This window comes from Mobula hypostoma, chromosome 5, assembly GCF_963921235.1.
Source record: "Mobula hypostoma chromosome 5, sMobHyp1.1, whole genome shotgun sequence".
Classification (NCBI taxonomy): domain Eukaryota; kingdom Metazoa; phylum Chordata; class Chondrichthyes; order Myliobatiformes; family Myliobatidae; genus Mobula; species Mobula hypostoma.
The window spans coordinates 15,070,534-15,084,854 of record NC_086101.1 but is presented as its reverse complement, the minus strand read 5'-3'; the positions used below and the strand labels follow the sequence as shown (position 1 = coordinate 15,084,854).

Sequence of the window (14,321 nt, the reverse complement as noted above, 5' to 3'; positions counted from 1 at the left end):
TTATGGCATGCTATAGGTGGGCGCCAGAATGTGTGGCGACACTTGCGGGCTGCCCTCAGCTGGGAGATCGTTTCGCTGAACACCTACGCTCTGTCCGCCAGAGAAAGCAGGATCTCCCAGTGGCCACACATTTTAATTCCACATCCCATTCCCATTCTGATATGTCTATCCACGGCCTCCTCTACTGTAAAGATGAAGCCACGCTCAGGTTGGAGGAACAACACCTTATATTCCGTCTGGGTAGCCTCCAACCTGATGGCATGAACATTGACTTCTCAAACTTCCGCTAATGCCCCACCTTCCCCTCGTACCCCATCCGTTAGTTATTTATATACACGCATTCTTTCTCTCTCCTTTTTCTCCCTCTGTCCCTCTCACTATACATAGAAACATAGAAAATAGGTGCAGGAGTAGGCCATTCGGCCCTTCGAGCCTGCACCACCATTCAGTATGATCATGGCTGATCATCCAACTCAGAACCCTGTACCTGCTTTCTCTCCATACCCCCTGATCCCTTTAGCCACAAGGGCCATATCTAACTCCCTCTTAAATATAGCCAATGAACTGGCCTCAACTGTTCCCTGTGGCAAAGAATTCCACAGATTCACCACTCTGTGTGGAGAAGTTTTTCCTAATCTCAGTCCTAAAAGGTTTCCCCTTTATCCTCAAACTGTGACCACTTGTTCTGGACTTCCCCAACATTGGGAACAATCTTCCTGCATCTAGCCTGTCCAATTCCTTTAGGATTTTATACGTTTCAATAAGATCCCCCCTCAATCTTCTAAATTCCAACGAGTATAAGCCTAGTTGATCCAGTCTTTCATCATATGAAAGTCCTGCCATCCCAGGAATCAATCTGGTGAACCTTCTTTGTACCCCCTGTATGGCAAGAATGTCTTTCCTCAGATTAGGGGACCAAAACTGCACACAATACTCCAGGTAATAGCTGGAGTATTGTGTGCAATACCCCTTGCCCATCCTCTAGGCTTCCCCCTCCCCCTTTCTTTCTCCCTAGGCCTCCCGTCCTATGATCCTCTCATATCCCTTTTGCCAATCAACTGTCCAGCTCCTGCCTTCTCCTATCATTTTGGATCTCCCCCTCCCCCTCCCACTTTCAAATCTCTTACTAGCTCTTCTTTCAGTTAGTCCTGACGAAGGGTCTCGGCCTGAAACGTCGACTGTACCTCTTCCTAGAGATGCTGCCTGGCCTGCTGCGTTCACCAGCAACTTTTATGTGTGTTGCTTGAAATTCCAGCATCTGCAGCTTTCCTTGTGTTTACATCCTTGGGTGTGTTGGGTGCCATCGCAAAAGACCCTTTCACTATACACACGATGACTAAATGGATCGGAATCTGAAGGGAAATGAGGACTGTGAGAAACTGATAAAAAAGATAACTCTTAGGCAAACATGACCAAGAGTTTTAATAATCAACAGAGTAAGAGATCCGTCTGATTCATTACAGATTACCCGCGGGTTATTGTGCGCTCTCCGCGGTGCTCCGGATGATTGGCGGGTGAGACAAGGTCGACCTGGGGCAGTGGGACGTTACAGAGCTCGATGCCGGCAGCTTTGGGAATGGGGCGAGTGGACTTGGGTTTCAGATGATCACTACTGGATCACGGAAGATCGCTGAAGGTTTTCTTTGTCGGGGGTCCTATGGGTTTCTCCGGTTCCTTGGTCTTGTCTTCGTACATCATTATTCTGTGAAGGTAAACGGAACAGGAGAAATGAATTCCATGTTTCCCCAACAGGTGGCCCTGGATCGCGAAATTGTTAGAAAGGAGGTTTGGTATCAACACTGGAAAACCTTTCTTCTTGTTCAGTTTTGCCAGATATGATCAGGGCAAGAACAGCACATTTCTCTGTGTTGTTCTGTCACACTCTCCCAGGGTGTTTAGAAGAATAAGGGGAGACCTCATTGAAGCCTGTTGAATATGGAAGGGCCCTAGACAGAGTGGATGTGGAGAGGACGTTTCCGACAGCGGGGAAGTCTAGGACCGGGGGCACAGCCTCAGAATAGAGGGACGTCCATTTAGAACAGAGATGAGGAGGAATTTCTTTGGCAGATGGTGGTGAATCTATGGAATTCATTGGCACAAACTGCTGAGGAGGCCAAGTCATTGGGTATATTTAAACGGAATTTGTCAGGTTCTTGATTGGTCAGGGCGTCAAAGCTTACAGGGAGAAGGCAGAAGAATGGGGTTGAGGGGGATAATAAATCAGCCATGATGGAGTGGCGGAGCAGACTCGATGGGCCGAATAGCTTAATTCAGCTCCTGTGTCTTATGGTCTTATACTGAGCCAACCTCCCTCTACACTATCCCATTTTGGGAGGTTAAAGAGGTTCAGCTTGGTACCGAACACTCTGACAAGCTCTGCAAATACATGTCCTTAGGAAAGGTGCAGAGAGATGCTGGTCTCATCCAGACCAATGGCATTTGTGTAGATGAGCTTTGGGGTCGACATGGACACGTCGGGTCAGAAGAGCCAGTTTTTTTATGCTGTGGGCTTTCTGTGTCTCAAGTAAACAGAAATAAACTACAGGTGCTGAAAATCTGAAATAGAACCAGAAAATACCTTAAACACTCTGCAGGCCAGGCAGCGTCTGCAGGTGGTGAAACAGCCGATGTATCCAGACTGCCTGATGAAGGGTGTCACACCCAAAGTGTTGGCCTGGCCTGTTACAGCAGTTCAAATGCTCAGATGAAGCTGCAGAGAGCAGTGGACTCAGCCCGGACACATCCCTCCCCACGACTGGTAATATCTGCAGGAGGTGCTGCCTCGAGAAAGCAACACCCATCATCAAAGATCCCCCCCATCCGGGCCGGGGCATCGTCTCACAGCTACCATCGGGCAGGAAAACCAGAAGCCTGGAGGCCCACACGACCAGGTTCAGGAACAGTGACTTCCCTTCAACCGTTCAGTTCTTGAACCAACTAGCACAACCCTAATCACCACCTCAACACAGCAACACCACAACCTCTCTGGTCACTTCTCTTGTTCTAATTGTGTCCCTCTGTGTAGAAGTTGTGTGTTTTATGTTTTATTGTGGATGTTGTTTATCCAATGTCATGTTGCTGCAAGTGGATTTTTTATTGCAACTGCACAGACAGGTACTTGTGTGTGAGACAGCAAGCCCGACTTCAATAATCACACATTCCTGGGAGTGAGGCAGCATGTTAGATACGGTGTCAAGAATTCCAAGCTGGTCCCTCCAGTCTAGTCTATTTGCAGTTTCCATAAATAACTCCCAGTCTCAGAGGGGGAGAGGACAGTGTGTGACCCAATACCCCACCCGGTTCCAGACGGGGAGATGACAGTGTGTGACCCAATACCCCACCCGGTTCCAGATGGGGAGAGGACAGTGCGTGACCCACTACCCCACCCGGTCCCAGAGGGGGAGAGGACAGTGTGTGACACTACCCCACCCAGTCCCAGAGAGGGAGAGGACAGTGTGTGACCCAATACCCCACTCGGTCCCAGAGGGGGAGAGGAGAGTGTGTGACCCACTATCCCACCCAGTGTCAGAGGGGGAGAGGACAGTGTGTGACCCACTACCCCACCCAGTCCCAGAGAGGGAGAGGACAGTGTGTGACCCAATACCCCACTCGGTCCCAGAGGGGGAGAGGAGAGTGTGTGACCCACTATCCCACCCAGTGTCAGAGGGGGAGAGGACAGTGTGTGACCCACTACCCCACCCAGTCCCAGAGGGGGAGAGGACAGTGTGTGACCCACTACCCCACCCAGTCCCAGAGGGGGAGAGGACAGTGTGTGACCCACTACCCCACCCAGTCCCAGAGGGAGAGAGGAGAGTGTGTGACCCACTACCCCACCCAGAACCGGAGAAGAGAGAGAGTGTGTGACCCACTGCTGCAACTGGCTCCACAACGCTCTAACACCATGAGCTCACTGTTGTCACAGCCAAAATCAATGTCAAAATCGGGTTTATTGCCATACACACAAGGACGTGTAGAACAGCTGCAATGAGAAAACTCACCTGCAGCAGCTTCACAGACACACAACATCAGAGACACAACATTCACAAGAGCAATATATAGCAAATAAATTATACTCCATTTTATAAGACAGAACTAAAAACTAAAAAAAAATCGATTGTAGTGACCCTTCATCAGCATTTTGTGTGTGTTGACAGGAGAAACATCCTCTGATTTCACTCCAGCGTGTCCTAGTCCAATCTTAATCATGCATGCATCCTCTCGTCTGACCGCCTCTCCCGAGGTCCTTTTGACCTGCCCACCGCTGTTCACCAGATTGCTACAGCCGTCTAACCACAGAGCTTTGGAAGCTGCATTGCAGATATTGACTGTGCGCTCCATACTTCCCCGTGGTGCCGGCAGTCTGTAAGAGTGCGGGGATTCCCTCAATGTCGGAAGGAAGACGCAGCGATGACCGAGTGAGGATCCGCCCGGCTCTTACGCGGAGCAGCGCTGCTGCCACCTGGTGGCTCGGAGTACTTAACCTACTGTCCTACTGGCGGATATTAGTGGCCTGGGGCAAGCGGCCGTTCGGCCTGCCACGTCCATGCCGACCAGCGAGCGCTCGTTCTGTTGATCCCATCGTCCAGCACATGGCCTACAACCTTCTATGCCTTGATGCTTGTCCAGATATTGCTTAAATGCCTTGATCAAAGAGACTGCCGTTTCTGGAATATGAAGGGGGAAAAAAAAACAATCCTGATGTAGGAGACCAGGCCCAAACGTGGAATAACACCTTTGCCGCTCCAGACGCTGTTAGACCACTGAGTTCCTCCAGTATTCGGTTTCTTACGCGCTGTCAGTGACTAGGGTTCAATTACTCTCTCGGGCATTGTGATTCAGTTGCTCACCACGCTCTGGGTAAGAAATGTTCCCCTCTCGGATCTTTTCCCCTTACTCTAAGTCTCCAGTTATACTGGCTCTGGCAAGGGGAAAATATTCCTGCAGTCTATCCTGTCTGTAACCTTCATTATTTTATATACCTCTGTCATGTTCCCTCTTAACCTCCTCTGCTCTGTGGAAAGAGGACTGGCATGTCCAGTCTCCCCTCCTGACTGAAACAGTCCACCCCTGACAACATGCTGGTGAATCTCCTCTGCACCCTCTCACACCCGAGGAAGGGTGATGTTCTGAGATCACAAGACTAAAATATAGGAGTAGATTTAGTGCATTCTGCCCATTGGGTTATTCAATTGTAGCCGATCTTTCTTGTCCCCATTCTTCCACCTTCTCCCCGTAAACCCCTTACCACTCAAGGACATATCAGTCTCTGCCTTAAATACACCCAATGAATTGTTCTCTGTGCAATGAGTTCCACAGGCTCACCACCATCTGGTTGAAGGAATTCCTGCTCACCTCAGTTCTAAAGGGACATCCCTTTATTTTGAGGCTGCACCCTCTGGTCTGAAACTCTCCTTCTAATGGGGCCACCCTTTCCACTAGCACTCTGTCTAGAGCTTTCGGTGTCCAATAGGTTTAACATAAGAATATAAGAAATAGGAGCAGGAGTAGGCCATCTGGCCCATCGAGCCTGCTCAGCCATTCAATAAGATCATGGCTGATCTGGCCATGGACTCATCTCCACCTACCTGCCTTTTCCCCACAACCCTTAATTCCCCTACTATGCAAAAATCTATCTAACCTTGTCTTAAATAAATCTACTGAGGTAGCTTCCATTACTTCAGTGGGCAGAGAAAAATCCACAGATTCACCACTCTCTGGGAAAAGCAGTTCCTTCTCATCTCCACCTTAATTCTGCTCCCGGAATCTTGAGACTATGTCTCCTAGTTCTAGTCTCACCTACCAGTGGAAATAACTTTACTACCTCTATCTTATCTATAGCTTTCATAATTTTATATGTTTCTGTAAGATCTTCTCTCATTCTTCTGAATTCCTGAATTCCAGCAACTACAGTCCTGGGAGACTTAATCTCTCCTCATAGTTTAACCCTCTCATCTCTGGAATCAACCTGGTGAACCTCCTCTGCACCACCTTCAAAGCCAGTATATCCTTCCTCAGGTAAGGACACCAGAACTGCACACAGTACTCCAGGTGCGGCCTCACCTGTACCCTGTACAGTTGCAGCATAACCTTCCTGCTCTTAAATTCAATCCCTCTGGCAATGAAGGCCAACATTCCATTTGCTTTTTTGATAACCTGCTGTACCCGCAAACCAGCCTTTCATGATTCATGCACAAGCACTCCAAGTCCTTCTGCACAGCAGCATGCTTCAATCTCTTACTATTTAAATAATAATCTGATCTTCCATTTTGCCTTCCAAAGTGGATGACCTTGCACTTACTAACATTGTACTCCAAATGCCAGACCCTTGTCCACTCACTTAACCTGTCTATATGTGTCTGCAGACTCTCTGTGTCTTCTGTACAATTTGCTTTTCCACTCAATTAAGTGTCATCAGCAAACTCAGATCGTTAATGTATATCGTGAACAGTTGTGGCCCCAGCACATTGCTCACCACTGATTGCCAACCAGAGTAACACCCATGTATCCCAACTCTCTGCTTTCTATTAGTTAACCAATCCTTAATTAAGAGCATTACCGCACTCCCTTACCTTCCTGCTTATCCTTTCGTATTACCTGATATCCTTGGGTAGTTAATTCCCTATCCTCTCCCCTCTGCAATCACAGTTCTGTAACGGCCACTAAATTATACCTCTTTGTACTGATTTGTGCCACGAGTTCACGGACCTTGTTTTGAATACTACGGGCATTCAAATGAAGTGCCCTTACACTCATTGTAAAATCTAGTAATCTTTGACTCTTATGCACCTGACTTCTGCACTCCACTCTTGCTTTTCTCTTTTTTAACTTTTGCTTTTACTTTATCTTTATCCACATTTTTCTCTTTTACTTTATCCATACTTCTCCAAACTGTTGAACCCCCCCCCCCCGCTATTTAGTTTAACACCCAATCCACAACCCTAGTTATGTGATTCGCCAGGATCCAGGACCCATCTCAGTTCAGGTGGAGCCCATCCCAATGGAACAGCTCCCTCCTTCCCCAATACTGGTGCCAGTTTCCCACGTATTTCAAACCAACTTCTCCCACGCCACTCCTTTAGCCACGCATTCAACTCTCCAATCTTCTTGAACCAATGCCAATTTACATGTGGCTCAGGTAGTAATCCAGACTTTACCACCTTTTTGGCCCTGCTTTTTAACTTAGCCCCTAGCTGCTCAAATTCCCTCAGCAAAACCTCTTTCCTTGTCCTACCTATGTCGTTGGTACCAACATGGACTATGACAACTGGATCTCTCCCCTCCCACTGCAAATTCCTCTGCAGGTCAGATAAGATGTCCCGAACCCGGGCACCAGGCAGGCAACGCAGCCTTCCGAATGCTCTATCCTTGCGACAGAGAACTCTGTCTATTCCCCTGACTATACTATCCCCAATTACCACTACTTTTATCTTCTCTTCCCTCTCTTGAATGGCTCCCTGAACTACAGTGCCACAGTCAGGTTGCTCACCCACAGCCCCCACTCTCATCCACACAGGGAGCAAGAATCTCCGACCTGTTGGACAAACTTATCCCATATCCCCTGAACTCCATGGAGCACAAGCTCAGAGACATCAAACACTCCTCAAACATTAACCATTTCATTCCTGTCCCAGTTCATTCAGACACTTAATCAGACTCTTTCTCTTACCGGCTTACACAAACTGTAAGTCATTACCGTATATTTCACCAGCTTTCATAACTTCTCTGAGGTCCTGATTTAATTGGAAATCTCGCAGTACTCCAGCTGTGATCTGACCAATAGAACATAGAAACACTGCACAGGCCTTTGGTCCACGATATTGTGCCTACCTTTTATTCCAATTAAAAGTCAGTCTAACCCTTCCTGCTACATACAGTTTGTGCAAATGTTTTAGGTGCAAGAGTAGACAAAGAGAGGCACAAATTGGAGGTCAAGACTGTGGGTATATTTGAAGTGAAAATTAATAGCTTCCTGATCGGTCAGGGTATCAAAGGAGTACGGGGTTGAGTGGGATCTGGGATCAGTCATTGAATGGCGGAGCAGACTCGATGGGCTGAATGGCCTAATTCTACTCCTATGACTTATGGTCTCATATACAGTGTTAGGGTGTCGAAAACTTTTGCACAGGACTGTATTTGTCAATGTGGATCAGAGAGCGAGTTTGTAAATCTGGCGGAGGCAAAGGACATTGGGAATGGAGAGGCTGGAGTGCCACAGGAGGGGTGTGGGGCAGGTGGCAGGGGCTGGGGAGTGCGAGGTGGCATGGGGCAGACACACCCAGCCCTGAGACACCAGGCAAAAGGTCATTCGATTCCAAACAACTGGTTTATTGATCACTGCAGAGTGTCATAGTCATAGAAGAGTACAACACAGAAATAGGCCCTTCAGCCCATCTTGTCCATGCCGAACCATCTAAACTGCCTACTCCCATACCCTTGCCTTGTCTTGTTCATACTGCACCAACCGCCACCACTGGGCTGTAAACGTGCTGGAGCAATATGTGGTTAAGTGCCTTGCTCGAGGACACAACACGCTGCCTCAGCTGAGGCTCAAACTCACGACCTTCGGATCACTAGTCCAACACCTTAACCGCTTGGCCATGCGCCAACACTTACCACGCATCTACCTATCCAAACTTCTCTTAAATATTGAAGTCAAGCTTACAGGTGCCACTTGCACTGGCAGCTCATTCCACACTCACATGACCCTCTCGGTGAAGAAGTTTCCCCTCATGTTCCCCTTAATCTTTTCAACTTTCACCCTTAACCCATGACCTCTGGTTGTAGTTCCACCCAACCTCAGTGGAAAAATTTACCCTATTTACACACCTCATAATTTTATATACCTCTGTTAAATCCCCCCTCAACCTTCTATGTTCCAAGGAATAAATTCCTAACCCGTTTAGTCATTCATTAACACTCAGGTCCTCCAGACACAGCAGCATCATTGTAAATTTTACCTGTATTCTTTCAACCTACTTACATCTTCCCTGTAGGTTGGTGACCAAAACTGCTCCGAATTAGGCCTCATTAACATCTAGTACAACTTCAAGATAGCATCCCTTCTCCTGCACCCAATACTTTGATTTATGAAGGCCAATGTGCCAAAAGCTTTCTTTATGACCCTATCTACCTCTGACACCACTTTCGATGAACTACGGACCTGTAGTCCCAGATTCCTGTGTTCTGCCACACTCCTCAGTGTCCTACCTTTCACTGTGTAAGACCTACCCTGGTTGGTCCTACCAAAGCGCAACACCTCACACTTGTCTCTATTAATTTCCATCTGCCATCTTTTAGCCCATTTTCCCAGCTGGTCCAGATCCCTCTGCAAGCTCTGATAATATTCTTTGCTGTCTAATACACCCCCTGTCTTGGTGTCATCCACAAATTTGCTGATCCAGTTGATCATATTATCATCCAGATCACTGATATAGATGACAAACAAAAATGGACCCAGTGCCAATCCCTGTGGCACACCACTAGTCAGAGAGATGACCATCTGCTACCACTCTCTGGCTTCTCCCACAAAGCCAGCCTAATGCAATTTACTACCTCATCCTGAATGCCGAGCGACTGAAAATTCTTGACCAGCCTCCCATGCAGGATGTTGTCAAATACCTTGCTAAAGTCCATGTAGACAACATCCACTTCTTTGCCTGGTAACTTCCACAAAAACTCTATTAAGATTGGCTAGACATGACCTACCGCTCACAAAGCCACGCTGACTATCCTAATCAGTCCATGTCATATATCTGGTTCTTTATAATATGTTCCAACAACTTTCCCACAACTGATGTCAGACTATAACTTCCTGGTTTATTTAACAGCTTTTCTTAAACAGTGGAACAACATTGGCTATCCTCCAATCCTCCAGTACCTCACTTGTTGCTAAGGGTGATTTAAATATCGCTGCCAGAGCCTCAGCAATTTCTGTACACCTCCCACAGGGTCCAAGGGAACACCTTGTCGGGCCCTGGCGATTTATTCACCTTAATTTACCTCATCCTCCCAGAGGAACTCAAACTTGTCATAGGGTTTGGAGACTTGCATGCCTCAATGTCCCAGAGAACAATGTTGGCTGGAGTCAGGAGCTTTATGTTTTGGTTCTTGGTAGGGTCACCTGTGCCAAACAGGTCGAAGGGTAGAGGCCAGACTAAGAGCGGCCCACTGGTCCTCCAAGTTCGGTGGTTCAGCTCAGGGCTAACAGCCTTGACTTGTCAAAAAAACAATTGTTACAGAAACGGCAAAGAAGAATCATTCTATACAGACAGAGATAGGGGGACTTTCATTGCCACCCTAAACACCAGAGGTGTAACGGGTAACGCCTGAAGACAGCAAACACCTCCTCCTTGTTGCTGCTTTGCTTCACTTTGATAGCCTCTGTGTCTCCTGAGTAAATACAGATGCAAAAATTCTCTTTTGGCTCCACACATGGATTACCATTCTGATCTTCCAGAGGACCAATTTTGTCCCTTGCAATCCTTTTGCTCTTAACGTATCTGTAGAATCCCTTAGGATTCTCCTTCACCTGGACTGTTAGGGTGACCTCATACGTTCTTTTAGTGCTCCTGATTCCGTGCTTGCATTTCTTATACTCCATAAGTAACACATTTGATCCTACATGCATATACCTGCCATGCACCTCCTTTTTTTCCTAATCAGGCCCTCAATTTCTCTAGAAAACAAAGGTTCTCTAAACCTGTTATCTTTTCCTTTTATTTTGACTGGCACATACATACCTACTAAGTACACCTTTGCCAGAAAACAACCTGCCCCAATCCACATTTGCCAGATCCTTTCTGATACCATCAACTTTAGCCTTTCCAATTCAACCATCCTAATTGGATAGCACACACAGGTTTAGCTGACGTGGAGGGCTATGAACGACATGAAGGAAATCTGGAAGTTGAACCTGACCAGAGGGCTTAAAAAGAGGATTTTCACAGCAGCCATAGAGTCCATTCTCACGTACGGATGCGAGATGTGGACATTCACCAAGACTATGCGAAAGTCTCTGGATGGTTGCTATACACGAATGCTCCGGATGGCTCTTGATGTGAGTTGGCAACAGCACATGACGAACGTCGAGCTCTATAACAACCTACTGATGCTCACCACTAAAATCGAGGCGAGAAGACTGCAACTAGCGGGGCACTGTCTACGCCACCCCGAGCTACCTGGCAGACTAGTCATCATATGGGAGCCCAAGCACGGGAGGATGAACCCTGGGCGCCCTCCCAAGACTATGGTCAACACGCTCCTAGAAGACAGCGGCGTGGCTAATATAGATGAACTGAACACACTGACGAGGGAGAGGGAGAAGTGGAGAGTCCGTCATCGTGCCCGACGCCGGCCCCCGAGGCCTGAGTCGACGTAGTAGTAGTAGTAGTAGTAGTTAGCCTTTCTGCAGTTTAGATAGGTGGACCAAACCTATCTTTTTGCACATTTACTTTGAAACTAATGGTATTGTGGTCAGTGGATGCAAAGTGTTCCCCTACACAAACATCTGCCACCTACCTGTCTCATTCCCTAATAGGAGAACACACTCTCTCGTTGGGACTTCTATGTACTGATTAAGGAAACTTTCCTGAACATATTTGACCAATTCTATTCCATCTAGTCCTATTACAGTTTGGGATTCCCAGTCAATATGTGGAAAATTAAAATCATCTACTACAACAACCTTATGTTTCTTGCAACAGTCTGCGATCTCTCTACAAATTTGTTCCTCTAAATCCTGTGGACAGTTGGGTGGTCTATAACATAGTCCCATTAACATGGTCTTACCTTTCTTATTCCTGAGTTCCGTCCATAAAGCCTCACTAGTTGAGCTGTCAGTCGGTCCAGACAGAGCAGTGCCGTGACATTTTCCCTGGCCTGTAACACCACCCCTCCCCATCTAATCCCTCCCGCTCTGTCGCATCTAAAACAACGGAACCCCAGAACACACATCAAAGTTGCTGGTGAACGCAGCAGGCCAGGCAGCATCTCTAGGAAGAGGTACAGTCGACGTTTCAGGCTGAGACCCTTCGTCAGGACTAACTGAAGGAAGAGCTAGTAAGAGATTTGAAAGTGGGAGGGGGAGGGGGAGATCCAAAATGATAGGAGAAGACAGGAGGGGGAGGGATGGAGCCAAGAGCTGGACAGGTGATTGGCAAAAGGGGTATGAGACGATCATGGGACAGAAACCCTAGAACACTGAGCTGCCAATCCCGCCTCTCCTGCAACCAAATATCATAATTCCAGGTGTTGATCCATGCACTGAGCTCATCTGCCTTTCTTGTATTTCTTTCATTGAAATATGTGCAGCTCAGGACATTAGTCACACCATGCTCAACATTTTGATTCCTGACTTTATCCGAGGTCTTAATAACATCTGCCTCCACAACCTCTCTACTATCTGCTCTGGCACTCTGGTTCCCACCCCGCTGCAACTCTAGTTTAAACAACCCTACCCCCATGCAGCACGAGCACACCTTCGGCTAGGATATTAGTCCCCCTGCGGTTCAGGTGCAAACTGTCTCTTCTGTACCTGTATTGGCTCCATCTTCCCTGGAAGAGAATCCCAATGATCCAAATATCTGATGTTCTTCCTCCTACACCAACTCTTTAGCCACTTATTAAACTGTGTGCTTCCTGCTCCTTTTCCCACCAATAATTCCCCTCTTCCTGCCCCCTTCCAACCCTCAGACCACCATAGAGAGCCATATCAGGATCTGGTTTGAAAGTGGGAGGGGGAGGGGGAGGTCTGAAATGATAGGAGAAGACAGGAGGGGGAGGGATGGAGCCAAGAGCTGGACAGGTGATTAGCAAAAGGGATACGAGAGGATCATGGGACAGGAGGCCTAGGCATGATGGCATGAACATTGACTTCTCAAACTTCCGCTAATGCTCGACCTCCCCCTCGTACCCCATCCGTTATTTATTTATATACACACATTCTTTTTCTCTCTCTCCTTTTTCTCCCTCTGTCCCTCTCACTATACCCCTTGCCCATCCTCTGGGTTTCCCCCCCTCCCCGTTTTCTTTCTCCCTGGGCCTCCTGTCCCATGATCCTCTCGTATCCCTTTTGCCAATCACCTGTCCAGCTCTTGGCTCCATCCCTCCCCCTCCTGTCTTCTCCTATCATTTTGCATCTCCCCCTCCCCCTCCCACTTTCAAATCCCTTACTCACTCTTCCTTCAGTTAGTCCTGACGAAGGGTCTCGGCCCGAAACGTTGACTGTACCTCTTCCTAGAGATGCTTCCTGGTCTGCTGCGTTCACCAGCAACTTTGATGTGTGTTGCTTGAAATTCCAGCATCTGCAGATTTCCTCGTGTTCAGGATCTGGTCTGTCATCACTCGCAGATGTCATGAAGTTTGTTGCTTTTGTGTGGTAGCAATACATAAAATTACTACATTACAGTGCAGAGGTCTGAGGCTTAGACTTTTACAGAGTACTGTAGCCTTCCATTTTCATTTCATCCATGTGTCTATCTATGAGTTTATCAACTGTCTCTAATGTTTCTGTCTCTACCACCTCCCCAGCCGGGCACTCCAGGCACACGCCAGTAAAGTTAGTGCATAACCTCCCTGCTCCTGTATTCATTATGGTGAATAACAAAGGTCAGTTTCTCATATGCCTTCAGGTGAGGAGATTACAACAAGCCTGTTGATTTCAATGCAAGCCGCCCGGTCATTGCAAATGCAATGTTAGCATTCATTCCAGAGGACTACAATGCAGAAGCAGGGATGTGATGCTACAGCTTTGAAGGCATTGTTCAGACTGCGCTTGAAGTATTGTGAGGAGTTTCGGGACCCTTATCCGAGAAAAGGTGTTCTGGCATTGGAGAGGGCCCAGAGGTGGTTCATGAGAATAATCCTGAGACTGAAAGAGTTGATGTATGAGGGGCGTTTGATGGTTCTTGGCCAGAACTCACTGGAGTTTAGAAGGATGAGGGGAAATCTGTCAAATATTGAAAGACCCAGATAGAATGGATGAGGCAAGGTCTTTTTCCAATAATGGGGGAAATAGCCTCAGAATAAAGAATGTCTTTTAGAATGGAGATGATGCTGATGAATCTGAGAATTCATTGCCACAGATGGTTGTGGAGGCCAAATGATTGGGTATATTTAAAATGGAGGTTGGTAGGTTCTTGACTAGTCAGGATGTCACAGATTACAGGGAGAAGGCAGGAGAATGGGGTCGAGAGGGCAAACAATTTATGACATGGCAGAGCAAACTGAGGTCTATATGGCCTAATTCTGTTCCTTTGCCTGATGGTCTTAATACATCCCACACAAGTGAAAGCTTCCCCATGGAATTAGCCATCAGGTGAGCC

The 14,321-nt window shown here is 47.4% G+C and overlaps 1 protein-coding gene across 1 annotated transcript in view; it reads right to left on the bottom strand.

Annotated features, from left to right (window-relative positions):
• Positions 1-1,405: 1,405 nt before the first annotated feature.
• Positions 1,406-14,321, bottom strand: part of LOC134346123 (allograft inflammatory factor 1-like) — a 30,107-nt gene continuing 17,191 nt past the window's right edge. The window contains exon 6 of the mRNA XM_063047427.1: positions 1,406-1,702. Within this exon, the coding sequence (XP_062903497.1) occupies positions 1,618-1,702 (85 nt within the window). The 3' untranslated portion in view covers positions 1,406-1,617. The remainder of the gene's footprint in view (positions 1,703-14,321) is intronic.